We start from the raw sequence: 23,778 nt of genomic DNA, 5'->3' as shown, positions 1-23,778 counted from the left end.
TGGAGGCCAACAGGTGGCTGGCAAGGTCAGGAGTCTGGTTACACAGGAGATTGTGCAATAGGTAAATATACCAAAGATAGTGGGAGCTGGCACCCTCACTGTTGGAGAAGGGAGTTACAAATATACAAAGGGCTGGCGCCAACCCTGTGGTACCTATTGCATTGACATCTGTGGTCAAATATATTAAAAAATATATGTATACACATACACACAGGTGTAAACTACGTATGGATCCACAGTGTACACATCCATGCCTGCTCTGAGAGGACCCAAGGGCCATAATATCCCAGGAGCATAAGCACACATCGCACCAGACCTTGGTTTCTAAATACCAGTCTTCCAGCAAAAAGAGCAAAGACTTCTGGGAGAAATGGCTGATTCCATGGTAGGGACAGGGAAAATAACAAATGAGCCTGGAATTTCTTGTAATGCCAGAAAGTAGGCAAGTGCTCCAAAAATGATGGGAAAATGTCCAGAGGACACAAAAGTCACTGTGAGAAGGGCCTTCTATTGGCCGAATCTAGGACAATCTGAGCCTCAAAATAAAAAATGATGGTAATATACAACTTAATAAGAAAAAAACAAAGAACCCAATCCAAAAATGGGCAGAAGACCTAAACAAGCAATTCTCCAATGAAGATATATGCATGGTCAATAGGCACATGAAGAAATGCTCAATATCACTAATTATCAGAGAAATGCAAATCAAAACTATAATGAGGTATCACCTCACACCAGTCAGAATGGCCCTCATTCAAAAGTCCACAAATGATAAATGCTGGAGAGGGTGTGGAGAAAAGGGAACCCACCTACACTGTTCGTAGGAAATAGTTTGGTGCAGCCATTATGGAAAACAGTGTGGAGATTCCTCAGAAGACTAAAAATAGGGTTACCATATGATCCAGCAATCCCACTCCTGGGCATATATCCAGAGGGAACCTTAATTCAAAAAGATACATGCACCCCAAAAGTTCATAACAGCACTATTTACAATAGCCAGGACATGGAAACAACCTAAATGTCCATTGACAGATGACTGGATAAAGAAGCTGTGGTGTATTTATACAATGGAATACTACTCAGCCATAAAAAAGAATAAAATAATGTCATTTGCAGCAACATGGATGGCCCTGGAGAATGTCATTCTAAATGAAGTAAGCCAGAAAGAGAAAGAAAAATACCGTATGATATCACTCATATGTGGAATCTAAAAAAAAAAAAAAAAAAAAGACAAATGCCCTTATTTACAAAACAGAAACAGATTTACAGACATGGAAGACAAACTTATGGTTATCAGGGCAGAAAGGGAGCGGGAAGGAGGGATAAATAGGGAGTTTGAGATTTGCAGATACTAACTACTATATATAAAATAAACAAACAAGTTTCTTCTGTATAGCATAGAGAACTATATTCAGTATCTTGTAACTTATGGTGAAAAAGAATATGAAAACAACATATGTATGTTCATGTATGACTGAAGCATTGTGCTGTACACCAGAAATTGACACATCATAAACTGACTATACTTCAATAAAAATATATATATTTTTTAAAAATGATGGCAACAAATCTTAATAACACTAATAAAATAGGAACTCATGAATTCATGGTGATATATGAGTGAATACCTAAATGACTCAATGAAGAGGGCAAAGGGGCAGTGTGTCCTGATACCAGGACATTAATAAATGAGGGAGGAACGATGGAATCAGAAAAATCATCATCGAGCAAACATTGTAAAAGTCGTTGATTCAGGCAAGGATCACCAACAGACACTAAAAACTAAGAGCAAGAAATGGTGTGAGGCTATTAATTGCCATAGCCTCAATATGACTCATCATAAAATACTAATTAATTACAATGGGGAAAACAGTAACATAATAGAAGAGGAACCTGGTCAGTATGAGTGGAGAAACCAAGCACAAAATTCAGGCAGACCTGGGTCCAAATTCCTGGGAGAGCAGCAGGAGGCGAGGTGGATTACATCACTTTCTAAGCTTCAGATTTCTGCAGAGATTTGTGCAAGGATTCAAAATAACGTGGTGCATCCACAGATGTTCAGTGGACCACTGTTCTAAAAGTTAAAGGAAAGAAACTACCTAAATGCCCATCAGTTGGGGAGGAGGATTAAATAAAAATGCCTACACAGCCGTTAGAAAAGAATGTCCTTGCAAAGAAACTTTTGGGGATGGTGAAAGTATTTTATATTTTTATTGTGGTCAGGATTACATGAGCGTATACATCTTTAAAAACGAATAGTACTGTACAAAATTTAAATAGTAGTTAAAGTACTTCCTAAGGGGAAGATGAAAAAGAATGTGCCTGATTTGGATGTGCTGCAGGGAGGTGGGGAGGGCGGAAGGGTTGCAGATGGTATGTGCAGTATGACCCTAAGTATGTTTAAAAATGCAAAGAGACTTAGGTAGTTGTATATCAATAATAATAATCACTGTGATCAGGTCTGCTGTAAGTATTTTATGCATATCGATTCATTCCACCCCACAACAGATCTCTGGCTTGTACACCCATTGTACAGAAGAGAAAAGAGAGGCATGGAAAAACAGAGGAATTTGCTCAAGGTCTTCTGCTGGCAAGTAGCAGAATGAGACTTGATATTAAGGTCGCTGGCACTGCAGACTCTAGTGCTCCTAACCACAGCCTCTCTAGAATTGCCTAGAAAGGGGGCCAGGAACGCCCAAGCAAAGGATAATCTGATTACTGCAAACTGATTAGCTGCGAGACATCCCTCCCTCCACCCCCTACCAAGGAGGAAAGTGAAAGCAAAGAAGTGGGGGGGGGGTGAAGGAGGAATTTCATACTGTGCCCATTCTTACTGCGTTTTATGAAAAGAAAGGAAAAAAAACTAAGAGCTTAGAAAGGGAAAAGAAGAAAGGACAAAGAGGGAGGGAAATTAAGAATAGAACACGTATAGTTCCTGGTTCATAAAAGACAGTAGAAAAATAGCAGCTAATATTAGCCTAACTCAACGAACAATGAAGGTGAAACTGTCGCTCAAATTTCAATATGCTGGTAATGGGGATGGGAGGCACAGAGAGAAGGGCAGTCCAGTGGGGTGATTTCTGAAACTGGAGATGAGGTCCTGCCGAAAGAGACTGCAGAATTCACTAGAGGCAGCTCCCAGATTAGAGGAGGGAGGCCACACTCCAGGGTATGTATGAAATGTGGCTGATGTCAAAAAATTAAAGCGACAAATACGGGAGAACGTGTAGCTTGCGTGCAAATCTCAGTGCTCCAAGGATCTGCCACCTCCTCCAGGAAGTCTCCCCAGATTGCTACAGCGGCAGCCCCACCACTCCCCCATACACAGGCTGTCTCCAACTCCTCTGTTATACGTGCTGCTTTCCTTCATGGGGCTCATCTCTGTTTGCAATGATACATCCACTAGTATAATTATTTGATGATTATCTATCTTACCCACCAGACCATCAGCTCTGTTTGGTAAGATAGGTGTTTTGCTTATTAAAAGGGTCCAGCCTCTGGAAAATGGATGCCAGAGGGATAGAGAAGCAGTGGTTCTCAAACTCAAGTGAGCATCAGAACCACCCCAGGACTGGTGACAGCTCAAGAGTGCTGGGTAGCAGACCACACTTGGGGAACAGCTGATCTAAAGAAGCCACAAAGATACGTGAGGGTCAGAAGAATGGTCTGCACAGAGGCTGAACCAACTGGCAGACCTTGCTGGCATCCCTGACTGCGGACCTCATACAATGACCCACCCACTCCAGGGCTGGCTCCGTGGGTGTGCTCAGGAGGGCACGTGCTGCATGCAATGCCCTGCTGGCGCCATCCTGAAATTCTTAGTCATTTTTCAAGGAGGGGCCCCATATTTTCATCTTGCCAATTATGTAGCCAGTTCTGCCCCCACCACTGAGTACCTCCCTGAGCATGGAGCTGAGTGCTCGACCCAAGGTTAGAAAAGGAACAAGACAGTTATGATTGATAATAAAAACCACTGCCACTCTTTGAACTAGGCACTGTGCAGGGCTTTAAACACATGCTCTCGCTTATTCTTGTTCTATTACCACATTCACTGAGGAAGGCAGGCCCGTGTAAGTATTTATATACATCACCTAACCTAATCTTCACGAAGAGCCACCTATGAGGAAACCCAAAGCCTCTAAGAGCACGAGCTCACTTGCAGACAAAGACACTGAAGTGGAGAGACAAAGTCTATTTCCCCAAATTCACATAGCCCTGGTGATGGACCTCGGGCTCAAACTCTGGGCTTCTGGCCCCCATCCCTGGCCTAAACCAAGATTTCCTGGTTAGGAGTGGGCTTCCAGGCCAATCTTCTTTCCCCTACACCCAAGAGGTCCCCCAAATTCAGTCTTGCTGGAGAGGCATAGTCAGGAGGATTCTGAGATGTTCTCAGTGGTGATGCCAGCTGTCAGCTGTAAAGTTACCAGACCTGGTTAACCTGGGAGGCTGGTTTCAGTGATTTGAAATATAAAGAGTAATTACATGTGGCGCCTGACTTTGTTCTAGATGTTTTAAGTCTCTGTTCCTCCAGGGACTCCAGGATCATGAATTCTGAACACTTCTCCCTTGGCGTGGACTTGAATTTCAAGTTGGATCAGACACGTGTTCTGCTGGGCTCCGTTCACCACCCCGGGGGAAGGTTGTGGGGAAGACGGCCCAGCCGGAAAAATACAGTCCATTTCCAGGGATCTGGGGCACATGGTGGAGTTAATAAACACAACTTTAAGAGGGTCTGCAACTTCAGCAGAAGACTACGTATTTCCCCATGGGGGCCCACGGCTCCCCACCCCACCAAGTACCCTTCCAGATATTTTCCACCAGTAACACAGTGTTATGGGCTGGACTGTGTTCTTCCCAAATTTGTATGTTGAAGTCCTAACCCCCAGTACCTCAGACTGTGACTGTATTTGGAGACAGGGCCTTTGAAGATGTGATTAAGTTAAAACGAGTTGATTAGGATGGCCCTGATCTAATCTGACGGGGATCCTGTTAAGAAGAGATCAGGACACAGAGGGAAGACCAGGCGAGGACACAAGAAGACAGCCATCTGCAAGCCTGCTGGTTCCCTCCTCTTAGGGGCTCAGGGGATCTAGGATTCCTTATCCTGAACAAAACAGCTTATGACATTGGATTTGGGGCAAGGTTTCTAAAATGGCATCTTCAGACATATTCTTAAGAGCCCACAAGTTTTCTAAGATCTTCCAAACCGAGAATGTGTATTTTAATAATCAGCCTAATAGAGTATCTGATACAGAACTTCTGGGTGGCCAACTTATAACACAGCACTGTGATGTGACACTAGGGCCACGTTTGCATCTGTGACAACAATCACATGACACACTGAAGGAATGACAGTTTCTCAGTGGCTGAGAACTGGCAGGAGAACGAAGCCATCACATGGTTCAAAGTAGTGGTCTCGGTGAGTCAGCTCTAAAACGTCTCACCCTTGAAGAGCGGAGTTCCAATCCAAGCAAGGTCCGTAAGTGAACCCAGCCTCTGTCAAATCTACTTGCCACAGTTGATGAGCAGCTATTATGGTAATCAAGACAAAGTGAAGAAATATCCTTTCCACAATGCCTGGCGCTCACCTTATCTCCAAGTGAACCAGCCAGTTCCATGATTCTCCAATGACAGCCTTTAAAATCAGCATTTTGGACAGTTAGGGTAAAGTATGAGGCTGGTTGCCCTAATCCAGCAAACAAATTCTGGATGTGTTTAAATGCCATGTTGTACTTACACATGGCATTAGACATTGCCACTATGAGCTTTGTCAAAGTCAAAATTCAAAAGTCTAAAGACAGAACTTAAGACTAATAAAAACACTAACAAAAACAGACAACTAGGGAGCAGACTTTGTGCCACATGGGGTTCTGTTTTTCACGTGAATGATCTCATTTAAGGAACTATTACTTCCTACCACTGTGGCAGGCAGCCTCTAAGATGACCCCTGATCATCCCTGCCTCCCTTACTCACACACTTGTGTAACTCCTCCCCTTGGGAACCAGAGAGACCCAGACTCCTTCTAATGAACAGAACATGGCAGAAGTGATGAGACATCACTTCCAAGACTGGGTGATAAAAGGATCATCCGTCCTCGAGAAGAGAGCGGCCAAGCCAGGGGGCAGCCCTGTGGAAAGGCCCATGCAGCTGCAGTCTGAGACCCACAAGCAGCCACAACAGGGAGCTTATAAGTGGATCCTGTCCCCTTCCGCCCTGGGAGCCTTTAGATGAGACCACAACCCTGGTGAGGGCTGGACAGCAACCTCACGAGACACCTGGAGCCACGAGCACCAAGCGCAGCCACCCCCAGGTGCTCGACCCACAGAAACTGGGAGAGAATCAACATTCATTGTTTTCAGCTGCCGCATTTTGGAGTGCTTGGTTATATAGTGATCGACAACGAACACAACCAATGTCGCTGCCTGAGTTTTAATAAAACATCAGTCATGTCCAAATGCAGTTGCTACCTTTGTACTTCATAATTATATTATACTTCATAATTTTATTATAAATGTAGTTCTATTTTATCGAGTTGAGTTATAAGCACACACCTACTTTTACTGCAAGTATGAGGCTTATACTTATTTATAAGTCACATTTTGATACGAATAATTTAAGATGGCATTGGGAGCTTACGTTTCTTCAAGAAGATGGCATATATTGCTAAATTTTGAAAAACACCAATGATCTGTGTGCACACACGTGTGTATGTAAAGCCTCAGAACTCCCTCTCATACAATGTCTTCCTGCAACCCAAGTGTGATCTCTTAAAAACACAAATCTCACTGTGTCCCATTTACTGCATTCCTCATGTTTGGTGCATCTGTAAATAAATGAATGAATGTCATGCCCCAGCTTAAAAGTTTCAGTGATTCCCTGTTGCTCTGCAGATGATGCCCAAACTCTTCACCAGGCTCGAAGGCTCTGTGTTGTCCCTGTCTACAGCCTCTTCCTCTCCTCTCCCACTAACCCCTGCCCCTCACTCCCTTCTGCCTAGAACTCTCCATCAACTCTGCCCTTCCCACACCTCCTAGTCTTTGCCATTCTTATGAATCTTAAACATTCCTTCTCATTAAATAGTCAACTAGGATCTGCAGTTTGGGACCCACCTCTGCCACGAGGACAGGGTACCACAAGGGCAGGGAGCCTGTGCACCTTTTCTCCACCCCATCCCTGGCAGGCAGCACTGGCCTAACACACGGTAGGTGCTCTATGAATCTAGACTGAATGAATGGGTGACTACTACACAGGTCTGTTGGAACCCAGTCTTCACCCTGCGGAGCCCCAGGAAGATGAATTAGTTCATCAACTGGGAAGGCAGCTCAGGATGGAGCTGTGAAGAGATGGGAGCCCTGAGGGTCAAAGATAAATTCCCCAGAATTGGCACTGAGTCATCTGGGAAGCAAGAATTTCTGGTTCAATGTTTTCCTTACCCAAAGCTCAGGTCAGCAAAGAGCTTTTTTCCAGTAATGAAAGGGGGGTCTCCTAAACGCTTTTCTTTTCATTATGCTGGAAATGCAGCAAGAATGAGCCAACTTTGGAGCCACAAGATCTGTGCTGATTCAGCCTCGGATGCTCCTGACTCGGGGGTCCTCCCCCATGCCTGTCTCAACCATCTTCCCCCTGCCCAGTCCCTCCGCTTTTTTATTCTCCATCATACCCGAGACCATTGGATTCTGAATTAAACATCTCTTGTTTTCTGTTGACTGCCAGCTGCCCCCGTGAACTTTGTTTTGTACACAGGTGTATCCGTGTATCCTTACCACCTGGCTTGACCTGAGAGCCTCTCCATCCTCATCTGTCTCATGAGTATAATAATAAACCTCACCTAGGGGCAAAAAGACAGAGTTCTCAATAATAATTAGTATTACAACTAGGGTCACCTGGCCAAGTGGTGGGGCAGTTGAGAGTCTGCCTAGGACATCATATACAGTAAGTGCTCATAAAAGAGAGTTCTGACTATTGTGCAAAAGATCACAGTAAGCAAACTTTGCTTCTCTTTCAAACTTTCTTGAGGGGAAAAAAAAAAAGAGTTCAAGTTGCAGGATGTAAGTGCGAGAGCCAAGGCTGGGAGCTGAGCTGGCAGGAAGCAATTCACTTGGCCCGGCTGGCCTCCTCCCTCATCACACTCCCCATTTACTTTTCTTGTAATTTCCTGGGATTGCACACACCGCCTTTAGAGACAGGACACTTTGTTTCTCAGCCAGCCTTTGCTGTTGGCTGCCTGGGTCTCCCATCTCACCACCTCTCTGTACCATCACACACCCTTCATGGGACAGCTGAGAACACCTACCTAGTCTATATTCAGTGGGTGACCCCCGCTCCCCACATACCTACAGACAGGTGAAGGAAGACCTGTCCCACCCTCAAGGGCCCCTCTGAAGAGCTTTGGGGACATGAAGCCCACTTTGTTGCAGAGATCAAATTCACCCCGGCATCTCTATTCATATTACATCATCCCCACACCTGGTGCACCTGGCTCACCTGAATACTTGGCAAACCTGGACATCCTATAAAATCCAATCGTAACCAACTACATCAGGAGTGTTTGAAAAATACCCAGTTTGATGCAAAAAACAAAAGATAGGAAGAAAAAAAAAGGAAAAGTAACATAAAACAGGCAACCATGTTGGCAAACTAACTTCATACTCCTTTAACAGAACAAGTTACACGGCATATAACTCTATATCCAATTCATGTTTAATAAATACGTCGCTTCAGAAAAATAGATTTGAGAACAGCTAGTTACACAGCCCTGTGGTCTAGCACCCTAGCACCAGAATTCTCATGTTAACATCCATTTGTAAAATACTATTTTTTAAGTGCACAAATATTTAAGGTTCATACAACCAACATGTTTTGACTGTTGTCAAGTTTTTCCAGCTGATCTCTTTCATCAAAGAGAAAACTTAACTTTGAGGTTTCCCTTCAGCTGTCTAAAGACCATGAGCACCTCCAGAGCTCATTCCACTTCAGCAAATTTTATTTTTGAATAACTGATTACACTTCAAAGAAAAACAAAGTGCAACCCAGAAACGCTTTTGCAGAAATTCAGTGCTCTCTGCTCTTGTATCCTGCAGTGAGTTCTGCTTAGAAGCTAAGGACAAAGTTGGTGGGTCACCGGTCCTCCCTGCTTCACCTCTGGGTTCTCCATGTGGAAGGGCTTTGGGGGACAGCTTTGTCAGTTTGTCCACTGGCTAAAAATTCCCCTGGCCCTAGAATCCTATTGGTTTATCCTAGAGGGTCCCCTGGAGACTGCAAAGTTAACATACAAATCTGAGTGGCTTTCAAAAAGTGGCTCTGTGGCTCTGCAGTGGTGGGAAGAGAAGCTAGGAGGCAGGGCCACTCTTACCTTGATTCCCATCATTACTGCTACTACTACTGCTCAAACATTTGTGTAACAGTTTTCATTTTTGTTTTTTCCTTCTCTTTAATAACCACCTGTGCCCCCCTCCCCCGCCGCCGACTTTGAGTCACTTCAAAAACTCCAGATAGCAGCCGGGGTATGGAGACCCAGGAATTTAAATTCCCCGGAGTCAGAGAAGCCTAGGTTAAGTTCTCAGCTGGGTCGTTTGCTAGCTGTGTGCCCTTTAAGGGACATACTCAACCTGTCTCGGCCTCAGTTTCGCATATGCAAAATGGGCTGGGAAGCGAGGGTTAAACGGCGAGCTCCTGGCCCAGAGCAGAAACGCGAGCTGGCGTTGCTATGAAGACGCCTTTCTAGAGCCACGGGGAGGCAGGATAGCTGAGGGAGCGCAGTCCGCAGCGCGCGGATAGGGTCTTGGGGTGGGGTAGGGTGGGGGTCAGGTCGCACACCCCGCGCCCAGTCGCCCGGACTCACCAAGGTTTCCAATTCGCCCCTCTCCAGCGGCTCGTACTGGTGGCCTGCGCCCGAGAAGGTGAGTTTCTGCAAGAACTTGGAGAAGCGTCCCTCGACCATGGTGAGAGGGCGGAGGCCCCTCTCTCAGCCTCCCGTCACGCCGGCGGCCACCCCTGCCCGCGTCCCTCGGTCCCTGCTGTGCCCGGGGATGGCTGCGTGCGCCCAAGCTTCCCGGGCCAGCTCAGGTTACCAGGTAGCCGCCTACCTGCTCGCCGCAGGTGAGGCCCTACCCCCGGGGAGGGGCTGCGCACCAGGCAGCATTTGGCACACCTGGCCCCGCTCCGCCCAGCCCCGCCCCGCCCCGCCCCGCGAGCTTGCCCGGGACTTTTCCAATCTTGGGGGCCGCAGCAGCCCAGGAAGCCCCCGCCGCTGCAGCTGCGCATCATAGCTGGGGATGTTTTCCAAACTTGCCAGAACCTAAGAAACAGCTGGAGTCGGGGATAGGGTGGAGGTGGGCGACAAACGCTTGTTTAAAAAGCGGTTTTCCAGATCCCTCCCTATCCTGAGTCCCTGGGTCTGGAGCGGGCCAGGAAGCTGGACTTTTTACCAAGCGTCGAGGTGATCCTCCCTCGAGGGAGTGTGGTCGACTAAGATACTGAGAGCACGGTGAACAGGAGCTGAGTCCGATTCCTACCGCTGCTGGGAGTGGGAGGCTCCCGACCAGGCACAGGGACTCTCTGAGCCGCGATTCCCAGTTTATTATTTAAGGAGAAGAAAGCTAAGACCTCACCTCCAGATGCGGGAGAGTTTGAGGATTCCACTGCCTTTGGGCTCCTCCCGTGTTGCATGATCTCTGAGCTGTTTATTCTCACCTGCACAACGGGAGCCTGCGCTTGCTAATCGTGGGACCTCCAGCAGGTTTCTTGCATTTTCAGAGCCTCGTTTACTGATCTGTGAAACGCCCACCACGAGAGCACCTCCTTCATAGTGAAGTGGGAACATCTGATGGACCACCTTGGCTAGGAAGAGCTCAGGGTAGGGCTCGACATAGACAGCATCTGTTGGTGCTACGTCAGCATGACCCTCCTCCTCCTCATCACATGGAAGTTGCTGGGCTCAAATGGCTCCCAAATACCAGTGAATGTGCAGTGTGGATGGTTCCCAGCCTCCAGATGGATGTATTGAGAAGTGTAAGGGTTTTGGCTTTCTGTAGGAATGGAATTCAGAACAAGACCCACCACTTAAGAGAGAGGTGGCTTTGGAGAAGTCTGTGCCCCTCCTCTGTGCCTCAGTTTTCTCATCTGTCAAGTAGGGTTACTTAAGGACCCCACAGGACATATGTGTCCATTAAATTGTGCCATCCCTCCCTGGGGGAGCCCAGCCGCTCCCCCAAGGGATGGCCACCTGAGCTCCATTCAACCTGATTAGCAGTTCTAGCGGTCCTTCTTGTTCCTCCTGCCTTTTCCCTCTTGCTGCAGACACCATGCTGAGCAGCCCCACCAATTTCAGTGAAGGCCCAGAGATCATGGAAAAAGTAAAACTGGTGTGAGTCCAGATTTGCATCCCAGGCCTGTTCCTTTCAAATGTGTAACCTTGCACAACTTTCCTCACCTCTTTCCACCTCAGTTTACTCATCCACAAAATGGGGATGACGCTCCCTATCTGCATGAGTCAGGGTTCCGACAAAAGACAGATGGCGCCTCAAACTGAGTGCTTTGGGGAAAGTTTGATAAACAGACTGTTTGTGAGCAGGGGGTGATGTTTTGGTCAAATGCCTTTCCCTTGAATGTCCTGCCTCTGCTCCAGCTCAGAGTTGTCGAGGCTGGAATCTGTGGATCAGAGACGAGAATGCCCAGGGCACTCAGTAAGTAAATTCTGGGTTGGGGATATTGTGCAACACCCAGACCTGTTGGGACGGAAAGAAAAAAGAACACAAAGAAGAAGAAGGAAAAAAGATGGAGTGGATCACAGAGAAAGCAGTTAAAGAAACCAGCTTTGTGACTGGAATGGCTGAACAAGCCCTCTTAGGTTTGAATTTGCTTAATTTTTGTTTTTGTTGCATTGTGATCAGAAAATGCAGTCTGCACATGTGTCTACTAACTTTTCTTAATCTATTGAGACTTTGTGCCTGGTTTGTATGCAATCTGTGTATATATTTCAATCCCACTAAAACAAGGGTATTGGTAAGCTCTACTTTTCTTAGTAAATCAGTTTGATATTTATTCATTCCAACTTTCTGGCTATGTTGTTCATGTCTTTATGTATTTTTGACTACTTGATCTGACACAGGAAGACAAGGAAGTGTTCAGAATTACCCAGTTTAATTGTTTTCCTGTCCATTTTTTCCTTTGGCCTTCAGCCTGCCGAATTCTTGAGTCTGCTCTCAAGAAATCCATTCAGACCAGACAGTTTGCTGGGAAACTTTCTAAGGCTGGCAGCTCTGAAGGTGACCCAGGTGCTCTGACCAGTCTTAGAGTCAAGGGCACAACTCAGACCAAAGCATCCAGCCTTTCTTGAAACATCTGCTCTGGGCATGTTGAACAATAAGGTCATACTCTTCAACTCCCATTCACTCTCTCTCTATGAAAGTGGTGTCATTTCATGACCCATAAATTATCTCCCAACAATACACCCTGTTGGGAAGCCGAGATGCTGTCCCAAGGCACTGGAAATTTATTTGGTAATAAACCTCACTGGCAAATTATAAGGTTGGGATTTGAAGGCATCCTTTTCAGAAGGGGTATAGAATACAAAGGAGATATATATATCTACATATATGTAAGATATGTAATTTACATATATGTAGATGCATCTCCTTTGAGATATATGTATATTTACATATATTAAAATATATCTCTATAAATACATGTAAACATGTAATTTACATATATGTAAATATGCTTACACATATGTCTGGTTATATACATATACACAAATGTATTTATATATATTAAAATATATATTTAGTTTTAGGACTTAGTTTGAAGGGACGGCTCTTTGCATAAACCTCAACTCTGTCTGGCTTTTTTAGTGGCTGGGAATACAAGCAATAATATAATCATTTTATAGATGAAGAAACTAAACTTTAGAGATGTAAAGCCACTTTCATTCATTCCGCAAGTATTTTTAAGCACCTGCTATGTGGCCCTGGAGCTGAGCCCCTGCACACGACAGTCTGTCCCCGCTCCCGTGTACCCTCTCTCCCAGTGGGTGTGATAAGCTGCAAATAGATCACCACATGATGTGTTGTCAGGCAGTGAGCGTAGTGGGTTGGGTCATGGGCTCCCCGAAAGCATTTGTCTGTGTCCTCATGCCCAGAAACTGTGAACATAACCTTATTTGGGAGAATAATCTTTGAAGACAGAAGTGAGATAAGGATCTCAAGATGAGATTATCCTGGATTAACTGGATGGGCCCTAAATCCAATGATGGGTGTCCCTGTAAGAGACAGAAAAGAAGAGACACAGATACAGAGGAGAAGGCCAAGGGGAGATGGGGGCAGAGATGGGAGGGATGCTGCCACAAGCCAAGGCCCACCTGGAGCCCCCCAAAGCTGGAGAGATGAGAAAGGATTCACCCCAGAGCCTTTGGAGGGAGACTGGCCCTGCCGACGACACCTGGATTTCAGACTTCTGGCCTCCAGACTGTGGGAGAATTAATGTCGTTTCACTAATGTTGACCACCTTTGTGGTCACTTGCGGCTGCCCCTGGAAATGAGTAGAGTGAGCACAGTGGGGACTGGAGAGGAAGCGGGGCTGGAGCATGTAGGAGAGGTAACATCTGAGCAGTGGCCTGAATGAGGTTCAAAGTGACACTTGTGGACATCTGGGGGAACGGTATTCCAGGCGGAGGGAAGGGAAAGGGCTGAGGCCCCAGGCAAAACTATGCTCGGCTCGTGTTCCCACAGTGAGACCTGCAGATATGACACGACTCACACCTTTGCACCAGCACTGTGGCCTCACTTGCCCACACGCAGCCTGAGTCCAGGCACTATTCATGTCATGCTCTGTCCCTTCGTCCACAGTCACTGTTTGATAAATGATGGGGAAATACTGGCTGAATACGTCCCACAGCTCTGGGCATTTCTGGATTTCCAAGGGGGCTTAACTCCACCAGGAGAGACAAGGTACAGCCCTACAGAACTTGCCACCAGGTGCCTTGGGACTTGCTAAATCCTGAAAGGGAAACACCCAGCACAGACACCACCACCACTCCCTCCTCCTACGCCTGTGGCAGACATCACCAGTCAATCACCGGGGACATTTCCCCATTGGCTGGGATGGGCCTGGGAATCCTCCTCATCACTCTTCAAGTAGCTACTGACCACTGTTTCCCCCAGCACGTGAATAAACATCTTTACTGGAAGACTTTCAGAAGAGGAAGGAATGATCTTGGATGGGGGAGGTAAAGAACCTTCTAGAAGGTGGTGGTATGGCTGGAGGGCAAGCTCACCATGTATCAGGTCCATCATTTACAGGACGGTTTACTCTTGCTGTTCTATATTCTGTGGGTTTTGACAAATGTATGATGTCACATGTCTACCGTTACCGTATCACACAGAATAGTTTCACTGCCTCAAAATCTCCTGCCCTCCACCTGTTCATCCCTCTCTCACCCCAAACCCCTGGCAACCACTGACCCTTTTACTCTCTCTATAGTTTTGTCTTTTCCAGAACGTCATAGATAAGTTGGAAGTTCAACTCCCTTTCAATATCTACTTTTGTTTTACTAAACTGCAAAGCATCCAGGCCTGTGGCCCAGAGTCAAGAGAATTCCAATCCAAAAAGGCCCAAGGCCTTCAGATTTAAACTCACCAGTTCATGCTCCCCAGGGTTACTCAGAGGTGACCCACCATCCCGGTTTGGCTGGGATGGTCCCCATTTTAGCCCTAAAAGTCCTGCCCCCTGAAAACTCCCTCCCTCCCAGCACACTTACACCTGCTCCTGTCATCCCCTGGCTATTCCTTTTCCCTCGGTTAAAGTCCAGACTCTTAAAAAGCTGCAGCCAGGCCATGAAGCCCTGCCCTCTGACTCTCTCACCACATACCCTCTCCAGCCACGCCAGACCCCTTCCATTCTCAAAGGTGTGCACTCTCTCCCTCCAGCCTCTGCCCCAGCCACCCCCTCTGCCTGGAACACTCCCCAGTACCCCCTCACCCCAAACTCTTGTCCTGCTAACTCCGGCTCACCTTTCAGGTTTTAACTGAACTGCACTTCTCCTTGTCTCTGGACCAAGGGAGAGGTCCTGCAGGGGATCCCCACCATCCCCATGATTTCCACAAAGTTACGCTATTTCATTACTTTGACAAGTTTAAAAGAAGGCACGGAGTGCAAACAACCCAAATGTCATAGCAGTGAATGGTTGAACAGATGTGGTCCATGCCTGCCACATGTGTGATTTGACCATAAAAAGGATGGGACTCCGATCACGCTAAAAAGTGGCTGAACCTTGCAAGCTTCATGCTGCGAGAAGGAAGTCGGACCCAAAAGGACCCTTAGTGTAGGAGTCCATCCATATGAAATGTCTGGAGCAGGCCAATCAATCCACAGGGAGGGAGATGAGTGACTGTGGGGGGCTGGGTAGAGAGGGAAGTTCGGAAAGTTATGGAGTTTGTTTTTGGAGTGATGATGACGTTCTACAGTTAGACAGAGGGGATGGTTGCAGGACGTCGTGAATATACTAAAACCCACAGAACTGCAGGCTTTAAAATGGTCAAAATGGTGGATTTTATGTGATGTGCACTTTATCTCAATGAAGGTGTTATATTTTAAAAGGAGGCTCTGAATTCTTATTTGTTGAATGGAAAAATGGAAAAGGAATGTGTTTATATGTAGTTAAACTGGGAAGCCAGATGGGGAGTTACATGTACAATTTCTATTGGCTTTCTGATATAATAAAGTGTTCAAAGTTCTCAGTGACTCCCTTTGAAAGTTTGGAGAGCCTGAGGGTTCCCCAGATAGGTGGTGCCCAACGGGTGGGGCTAGCGCTCAGAGAAGCAGCTGTTAGAATGGCCCTCCTGTCAACCCCGCTCCTCCCTGCACCCCCCGCACCCCAGCCTCCTGGCTGTTGGTCAAACAAGCTGAGCTCAGTCCAGCCTCCTGCCTTTGAACGTCACAGGGCCCTCACCAGACGTGTTCTCCCCTCAGCGAGTCACAAGGCCCAGCCCTCCTCCCTTCAGGCCTGGGCTTAAGTGTCCGGATGTTGCCTTTGTAACAGCCCACTGAGCAGAATTCACATTTTGTGTATCTTTCTGTAGGTAAATTTTGCTTCCATAAAAACTTCTGATAACGTTTAAAAAAGAAAGCAGATGGAAGGTTAATGAGAAAACAGGGTACTTACCCCATTGCGAGTGTGTCTCCATGAGAAAGTTATGAAATACAAAGTGGAACAGTCACGTGATGGTGCAGAAACCCGCAGACCTCATCTGGACCAAGGGAGCAGGGTCGCCAGGACCACCGATGGGACAAAGGACATCGTGTGTCCTGCCTCCTGTGCACTGAGGGAACAGAGCCTCACTTTAGGGGATCTCCGGCAAAGTGCTGAACCCAAGCACCACCAGGAGGAAACAGCACTCCCACTAGGAGTGGCAGCCCAGCAAACAGCTGGCTTGTGCTCTTCAGAAGTGTCAGGAAAGGCAATGGACAGCCATGGAATGTTCCAGATGAGAAGAGACTACTGAAGAGTCATAATGATCAAATGCAACTTGTGATCCTGGATCAGCTCCTGGATCTGGGGGAAATGTCTTTACTATTTGCTAGAAAGGACATCAGTGGGACAACTGGTGAATCAGATAATAGCCTTGTCTAGACGTGAACTTCTGATTTCTGGCACTACCTTCGTTACGTAAGAGAATGTACCTTTTGGACGTGCTCCCTGAAGTTTTTTGGGGTAAAGAAAGTTGCAGGGAGCAGGCACACAGACGTGGATAATCTGTGAAGAATATATGCAAACCTGAAAAGGTCCCATATTGTATGACTCCACTTACAGAACATTCTTGACATGACAAAATTAGAGCGATGGAGAGCAAATTCAAGGTTGGCAGGGGTTAGAGATGGTGGGACTATATGATGACAGAGCAATTCTGTCTCCTGATAGAGCTGGTCCTTACACGGGTCTGTACCTGAGACCCCATACATGGAAACAACACATCCACACTGTAGCGGCCCGGCTTCCATCCGGCATGGCGGTTATGTAACGTGTGACACTGGAGGATCTCAGTGAAGGGTATGCAGGGTCTCTCTGTGTCACCTGTGCAGCTTCCTGCCAACCTGTAATGATTTCAGAATAAGATGTTAAAAAAGAAAGAGATGTGTCCCCTCACCTCTGTCACCCTGCCCTCCCCTATCCTGATTTATTTTCCTCCATAGCTTTTATTCACTGACTTCATCGATGTGTTCACGTTCACCATCAGGCCCCCCCTCTCCCCACCGGACTGTCAGTGGGTCGAGCAGGGAATTTGTTCCTATGACTCTTGTCTTATTCCCAATCCCCGGAGGAGTGCCTGGTGCATAGTAGGTGCTTAACATTGTGACGAAGTGATAAACAAGTAAGAGAGGCAACCGAGGGCTTTGGCCACAGTGAAACTGAAGAGGCAAGACCCAGGGACAATGACATCGTGGAGCACGGCCCACCCCCTGGGAAGGCGGGCGCTCCCAGGGTTGCTGGACTAGATACTCCAGCTGCACCTACATGATCAGTGTTCCCCAGGCTTTGGGTTTCGCTGCCGTCTGTAGCAGCCAGCCTGGACACAAAGAGACTTCTGACAGTCAGCTTGTGGGGTGAAGGGGCGGCCGCAGTGAACCTGGTTTAACCAGTAGGTAGGTGAGCTGGTTCGTTCATTCCACAAATACCTAAGAGCCTGCGGAGGAGGAGACAGGCTGCTTGGATCAGGTGACAACACCGCCAGGAGATAGCACCTCTCACACGGGAACCCAACCTGGGAGGCACAGAGTGGTTGAGTAACTTGACCTAAGCCACACAGCCAAGAGAAGAGGGTGAGCCAGAAGTCGTGTCCCTGGAGCCGACGCCGGGACCTGCAAGCCTGATCATCGTGCTACATTCAGGGAGCCCCTTCTCAGAAGCTCTCAGCCTATTTGGGAAGGCAGACGCAACCTCACCCATTTGCTCACTCACTGATTCAACAATCCTGTGTTTAGAGCCTACCATGCACCTGCACAGAGCTGGATATTGGGAGAGAGATGAGCTGGACATGGTCCCTACCTCCAAGAGCTCTGGCTGGAGAAGGAGCAAACCACATGGCATGTGTTGCAATGTCACCTCGGGCAGGACCCAGTGGGAGCACGAGGGGGCACATGTGAGGCTTCCCTGGGCGGCTCAGGGAAGACTCCCAAAGAGGTGATGGAGAACCAGGACTGTAGGATACAGAGGAGCCCAGTGCATGGGAGGAGGGTGGAGACGGACAGTCTAGAAGAGGAGCACTTGCACAACATCCAGGCGGGGACGGGAGGGGAAAGATTTCAATGCACAGAACGGTTGGTGCAGAGACTTGGGGAAAGCAATCCACTCTGACAATTTCTACTCTACCACCAGTTTCCAGGACCCCTGGAGAAATGGACCTGTTTTCTGAACCTCGTTTCTTACAAGTTAGAACAGAAGAAGACTGCCCACCTCCTCCGGGGCTGTTCAGGGCTAACCCATTCTCAAGACCCTTAACTCAATCACATCTGCAAAGTCCCTTTTGCCACGTCACGTCACACATACATCTCCAGGTTCTGGGGACTGGGATGGACACCTCTGAGGCCGTTACTCTGCCCACCGCCTCATCCATCTCCCCGCCCCACCAACCCCTTACATTTTATCTCTTGAAAGACTCAGGCAGTCTGACCTCTAGCATTCCCCTCAGTCTGGATTTTGCTGATTGCACACTCCAGTGCAGTGCTGCGGGTCCCTCCGTCCTGGGAATTTCCTGAGAACTGGCAGTGGGATCTGGAGGCTGGATCAGGCTCCAGCTTCATCTCCTTGGTCCTCTGTTCTTCCATCAGGAGGCTCCTCGTGGCTTGTGGTCTTTTTGTGACATTAGTACTGTTGATGCTCATGTCCAGATCCCTGCAGTCTGGGGATGTGATATTCTAATCCTGTCTTTGCCTTTTCGTGTATTTGTTGGGACATTTTATCAAGAGATGCTCCCCCCTCCACCCATGATTTGTTACCAAGGGGACCAGGAAAGGCAGAGTCACTCCTGGATACCTTCCCTTTCCGGGTTTTCAAGATAACAAACTGGTTCCCATCAGCCTCTGAAGGGTACCCACTCATTTTCTTTTTTTTTTTAAATTGAAGTATAGTTGATTTACAATGTTGTGTTAGTTTGTGTGCCCACTAGATTTTAAAAACACTTTTGTGAACTCATGAATTTAAACCTAGATGGGTTTCAATCCATTGCAATTTTATCCTTACTGAGGCTCCGACGGTCATGTCTTCGGCCCCAGGGAGCCTTTTCAAGCTGGCTTTTGGGTTCTTGTGGCATAATCCAAAGAGTCTCTTTTTGATAGTCCTCTTGCCATTTGGGAAAACAAAATATTCCAGCCTTCTTTTGTACATTTTCAGCCTTAGAATCAGCTATTTCTCCAAGAAACCCTGCTTTTTAATTTTCAAAAAATGGGAAATGGCATTTCGAGACCAGAACCTGTGTGTTAGGCTACAGAAGTGACCGCTTTTTCTAGAATTTTTAAGGGGGCAGGACTCGTTAATATAAGCATATTTTTCAAATGAAATACCTTGGGAGTTCACACCGGGAGCCTCTCCAATGTCTACAGGTGGATCGGGGTCTCACTTCCTAACTTGCTGTCCTGATCACACTGTATGATTGGCAGCTCTATCCTCTCAAAGGTTAATCCTGTGACTCCTCTCTCACATGCCTGCAGGCAAAAGAAACAAGATTTCTATCAATCTGTTAGTTTTTTTTAACATCTAAAATGTTAGATTTTTTTCATTTAAATTAAGGGTTTGAGAGGTTGTGTCCTATTTAAACTAACAACACTTAACTCGTGATTCAGAGCCTTGGGGACAACCAAACCCCGGGCAACTGTCACACAGTGTTAGCTCAGAATCCAGCCCCAACCTCCTGCTACCCCTAGCCTTCCTGGTGTCCAGGGTCCCCCATAATCTTTGACTGTTCCTGCCTCCTGTCTCCCCACTGGGCCCCAAGGGAGAGGAACCTTCTTCAGGCTCCCAGGGGCATCACAGCTCTTGAAGCTGGGAGGCCCCTCTCCTATCTTCTCCCTGGGACTTTGGGGAGCCCATCACCCTGGGCAACCATGAGCTCCTCCCTTACTATCTCTTGCCACATCAGTGCCTGCAGCCTCCCTGCCCCAGGGGAACTCCCTGCTCTTCCCAGCAGTCCCAAAATCTCCTTCCCACTCTCTCCTGGGAGGCCCCTCCTCCCAGCCCTGCCTGTGAGAGTCAGGTTCCTGGTAACATGTTTCAAGCTCACACCCAAGCATCCTATGATGGCATGCAGATGAGGCCACCTACCTCAGCCCTGTCACCCGTTTGGTAAGAACAGCAAGTCCTTCCAAAACACCTGCTATGCACCAGGAACCGCTCTAAGCACTTAGTAGTTTCACTGCACAGCTGGCCTAGGAGGCTGGCGCTGTCATCGTGTATTTTATGGAATAGGAGACTGGCTCAAGGCCATCTCGGGAGTGGCAGGAGGAGCCAGGACTCACCGACTGACCACTGGGCTCCTCAGTCAGCTGGAAGACAATACCACTTAAGGCCAACCGCCCAGCATCCTTTGGTGAAGAGACAGAATGTGTATAAATAATAAATCAACTGAATGTAAGAAGCGAATCACGTCCCTGTGCCGCTGTCTTCCTCGAGAGTGGCAGTTCTGGAGCCTGAGCCGACCTCAGAGTCACCGGGAGGGTGTGCTACATCACAGGCTGCCTGAGACAAACCCAGAGCCCCTCATTCAGTAGGGCTGGGGTGGCCTGAGAATCTGCATCTCTGAGTTCCCCGGTGATGCTGATGCTGGCTGCTGCTGGTCTGAGGATCCCACTTTGGGAGCTGCTACTCTAGTAACCTTGCCTGTTCTTGTCCTGGAAGAACAGGACTTGCCTGGGGCTGTGCTCCCTCCCAGGGCACATAGTGTGGCAGTTCCGACTTGAACTTTTCCATCCAGGTAATCTTGTGATAATAATGACCTTAAGGCTATGTTCCCCCAAATCCTCATCTGTTAGAGATGCATGCTGAAGTGCTCCCAGGTGATGTATATGATGTCAGGGGATTACTTTAAAATATTGCAGACTCTCCTCTTGCAAAATTTGAGGGTATTGATGAGACAATGGCAGCTAGCTGATCAGTCCAGAGAGGTTCATTCTACCACTTTCTATGCCTTGTTTATATTTAAAGTGTTCATAATAAGACTTGATTTCAGGTGGGGAAAAAACTGTCCCCTACGACTCAGTAACTGGGTGACCTTGAGCTAGAAACTTGCACTATCTAAGCCTCAATTCTTTCTGCTGTCAACATAGGTGATGATATCTTTCCAACTGGGTTGTTGAGGCCACAGTGGATGTTAGACGTTAGCACACACTTCAGCACATAACCTGTGAGATTTTAATTCCCCCAATTTACTCAGCTCTCACACCTTCTCCAGCCCCGGTCTGGCCAGGGTAACACCTAATGGGCAAGGATTCATCGCACCTGTTCAACAAGTTCCCGAGTTGTGTGGAACTTTCCAGAAGCCTTCCCATCTGGGAGCAGGAGGCGTGGGAGCAGGAGGCGTGGGCACGGAATGTGGGGCGGGGAGGCCGTGCATGTGTTCCCCAGGCTTGAGGCCTCTGGGCAGTCACAGGCAGGATGGCCGCTTAGGAGTCTCGGCAGCTGCCTCACACTGTAGCTCGGACCTGCTGGGAGCTTCTTCACGTGGTCACCGGGTCTGAGGCAGGAAAACCGTGGCATCCAGTTCAAAGGTGGTTCCAGTGGATTCCATGGGGACTTCAGCTCGCCAAACTGTCTCAATCAAGGCATTTTGGGGGTGGCGTTCTGTATTGTTTGGGTTGGGTTTGGTTCTGATTGCAAATAACAAAACCCCCTTTGTGTGCTAGCCTAGGGCTAAGTCAGGGGCGGCCAGCGAGTGGGGACCACGGAGCCGTTTCCTTGAACCTCAGTACAAGGAGGGCAGCCAAGTCTACTATCAGTTGGAAGCAAGTCCTGGAAAGCTGTCAAGACCCAGTGACTTCTCCTCCTCTCTCCGGCTCCTTCTCCCTGTCCCCCTTCCTCCGGAACAAGGCAGGAGGTGGCCTCCACATAGCTCCAAGTCCCACCCCTCTGTCCACCACCAGCCGAGCCAGCCGAGGTTTGCCCAGCATTTGCTGTGTGCCAGGTCTTGGGCAAAAACTTCACCCGAAATTCACATAATCCTACAATAGCCATGCAGGAAAGTGCTGTTTTCATCCTTCCGACTTCCAGAGAAGGACACCGATGCTTGGAGAGGTTCAAGAAGTTGCCTAAGGCCACACTGTTGAGCGAGGAGGCTCCTTAGCCAGCTTCCTGGTCGCCGCCATGCTACCTTCCAGCGTCAGGAAGACGCAAGGGCGTGTTCTTTGGGGGAGGAACCTGATTGGCTTAGCTTGAGTCAGGTGACCAGGCTCTCTACCAATCAGCTGTGGCCAAGGAGACTGATAACTCAGAGTACCAACATGGCAGCCCGCAGGCCCCGCCTTAGAAAACTGTTCTCAGGCGGAGCGGTGAGGTTGGGACCTGATCGCGCTTCTGTTGCTTTTCTCCTTCCCGAGTAGCCTTTAAATCCCTGCAGCATTTGTTTCCAATCATGGAGTTAGATGAGGCTTGAGTTCAAATCCTGCATCTGCCGTTTTCCTGATGGTCTGCTCTTGGGCATACAACATCACCACTCTAAGCCTCAGTGTTTTCATCTGTAAATGGGGATCATCAGACTGGCCTCTCAGAGATGTAGGGAGAAGCAAATGAGATAATAACCCAGGAAAACCCTTCAGTGGTTTCCTGTAATTTTCACGGTCAAGTTCAAATTCAAGATGTGAACTGGCGAGCACCTTCTTAACCTACACTGTATCCTCCCACTTCCAGAGTTCCCCTTCCTCCAGCCATGTCCAACTGTGCCTCTGCACATACTGTTCCCTCTACCTGGAATGTCTTTCCTCTTCTTCCCCAGTCTAAGTTAGCTGACTTTTCCCCCTGTAAGTTGTGTCCATATCTTAACCCCCAGGACCCCAGAACCTGTGAATGCGACCTTATTTGGAAATGCAGTCTTTGCCAGTGTACTTAAGAATCTTGAGAAGAGATGATCCTGGACTTAGGGTCCTTATAAATGAACACACAGGGAAATTTGGGACACAGAGACGTGGAGGGGAAGGCCATGGGATGATGGAGGCACAGATTGGAGTGATGTTTCTACGGAGGAATGGCATGGATTACCGGCCACGGCCAGAAGCTGGGAGAGGGGCATGGAATAGATTGTCCCTCAGAGCCTCAGGAAGGAGCCAGCTCTGCTGACACCTTGATGTGGCCCTCTGGTCTCCAGAGCTGTGAGAGGATACATTTCTGTCATCGATGGTAATTTGTACAGTGACAGAAAACTTGTACTCAGGAACTTAGCTCAGACATGCCCTCCTCTGGGAAGCCCTTCCTGACTTCTCACCTGGCACAGATGCCCGGAGATGACATAAACTTTATCCTAGCACTTGCCCACCAGGCTTGTGATCACCCACACACCCACACACCCACACACCGGTGTCTCCCCCTCCAGCTTCTTCCAGAGGAATCCACACTCCAGCAGGCCTCGAAGCTATCAACAGATGACGCTCTGATGGTGGAATTTCAGGCGGCAGCCCACAGGCGCCTGCAGGGAGAAATCTGTCCGGAGCTGGGTGCCTCTCTCTTTACTGTCTGCTAGTTTTGACCTGTCAAAGCACATTCCCTCCAGCCACTGAGGCCCAGGAGGAGACACTGCTGGTGT

General features: G+C 48.0%; 1 protein-coding gene across 4 annotated transcripts in view; it reads right to left on the bottom strand.

Moving 5' to 3' along the window:
* Positions 1-23,551, bottom strand: part of ATP2C2 (ATPase secretory pathway Ca2+ transporting 2) — a 72,917-nt gene extending 49,366 nt beyond the window's left edge. The window contains exons 1-5 of one of the 4 annotated variants that reach the window (XM_032486879.1): positions 21,486-23,551; positions 19,556-19,696; positions 16,942-17,089; positions 16,161-16,317; positions 9,843-11,028 (exon numbers count right to left, since the gene is read on the bottom strand). In XM_032486879.1, the coding sequence (XP_032342770.1) occupies positions 9,843-9,941 (99 nt within the window). In that variant the 5' untranslated portion in view covers positions 9,942-11,028; positions 16,161-16,317; positions 16,942-17,089; positions 19,556-19,696; positions 21,486-23,551. Of the gene's footprint in view, positions 1-9,842; positions 11,677-16,160; positions 16,318-16,941; positions 17,090-19,555; positions 19,697-20,506 lie in introns of those variants that run through there. The other 3 variants (XM_032486881.1, XM_032486882.1, XM_032486880.1) reach the window with 3 other exon arrangements.
* Positions 23,552-23,778: the final 227 nt, after the last annotated feature.

This window comes from Camelus ferus, chromosome 9 (assembly GCF_009834535.1).
Source record: "Camelus ferus isolate YT-003-E chromosome 9, BCGSAC_Cfer_1.0, whole genome shotgun sequence".
NCBI classification, from domain to species: Eukaryota; Metazoa; Chordata; class Mammalia; order Artiodactyla; family Camelidae; genus Camelus; species Camelus ferus.
This window is presented reverse-complemented; position numbering and strand designations above follow the sequence as displayed.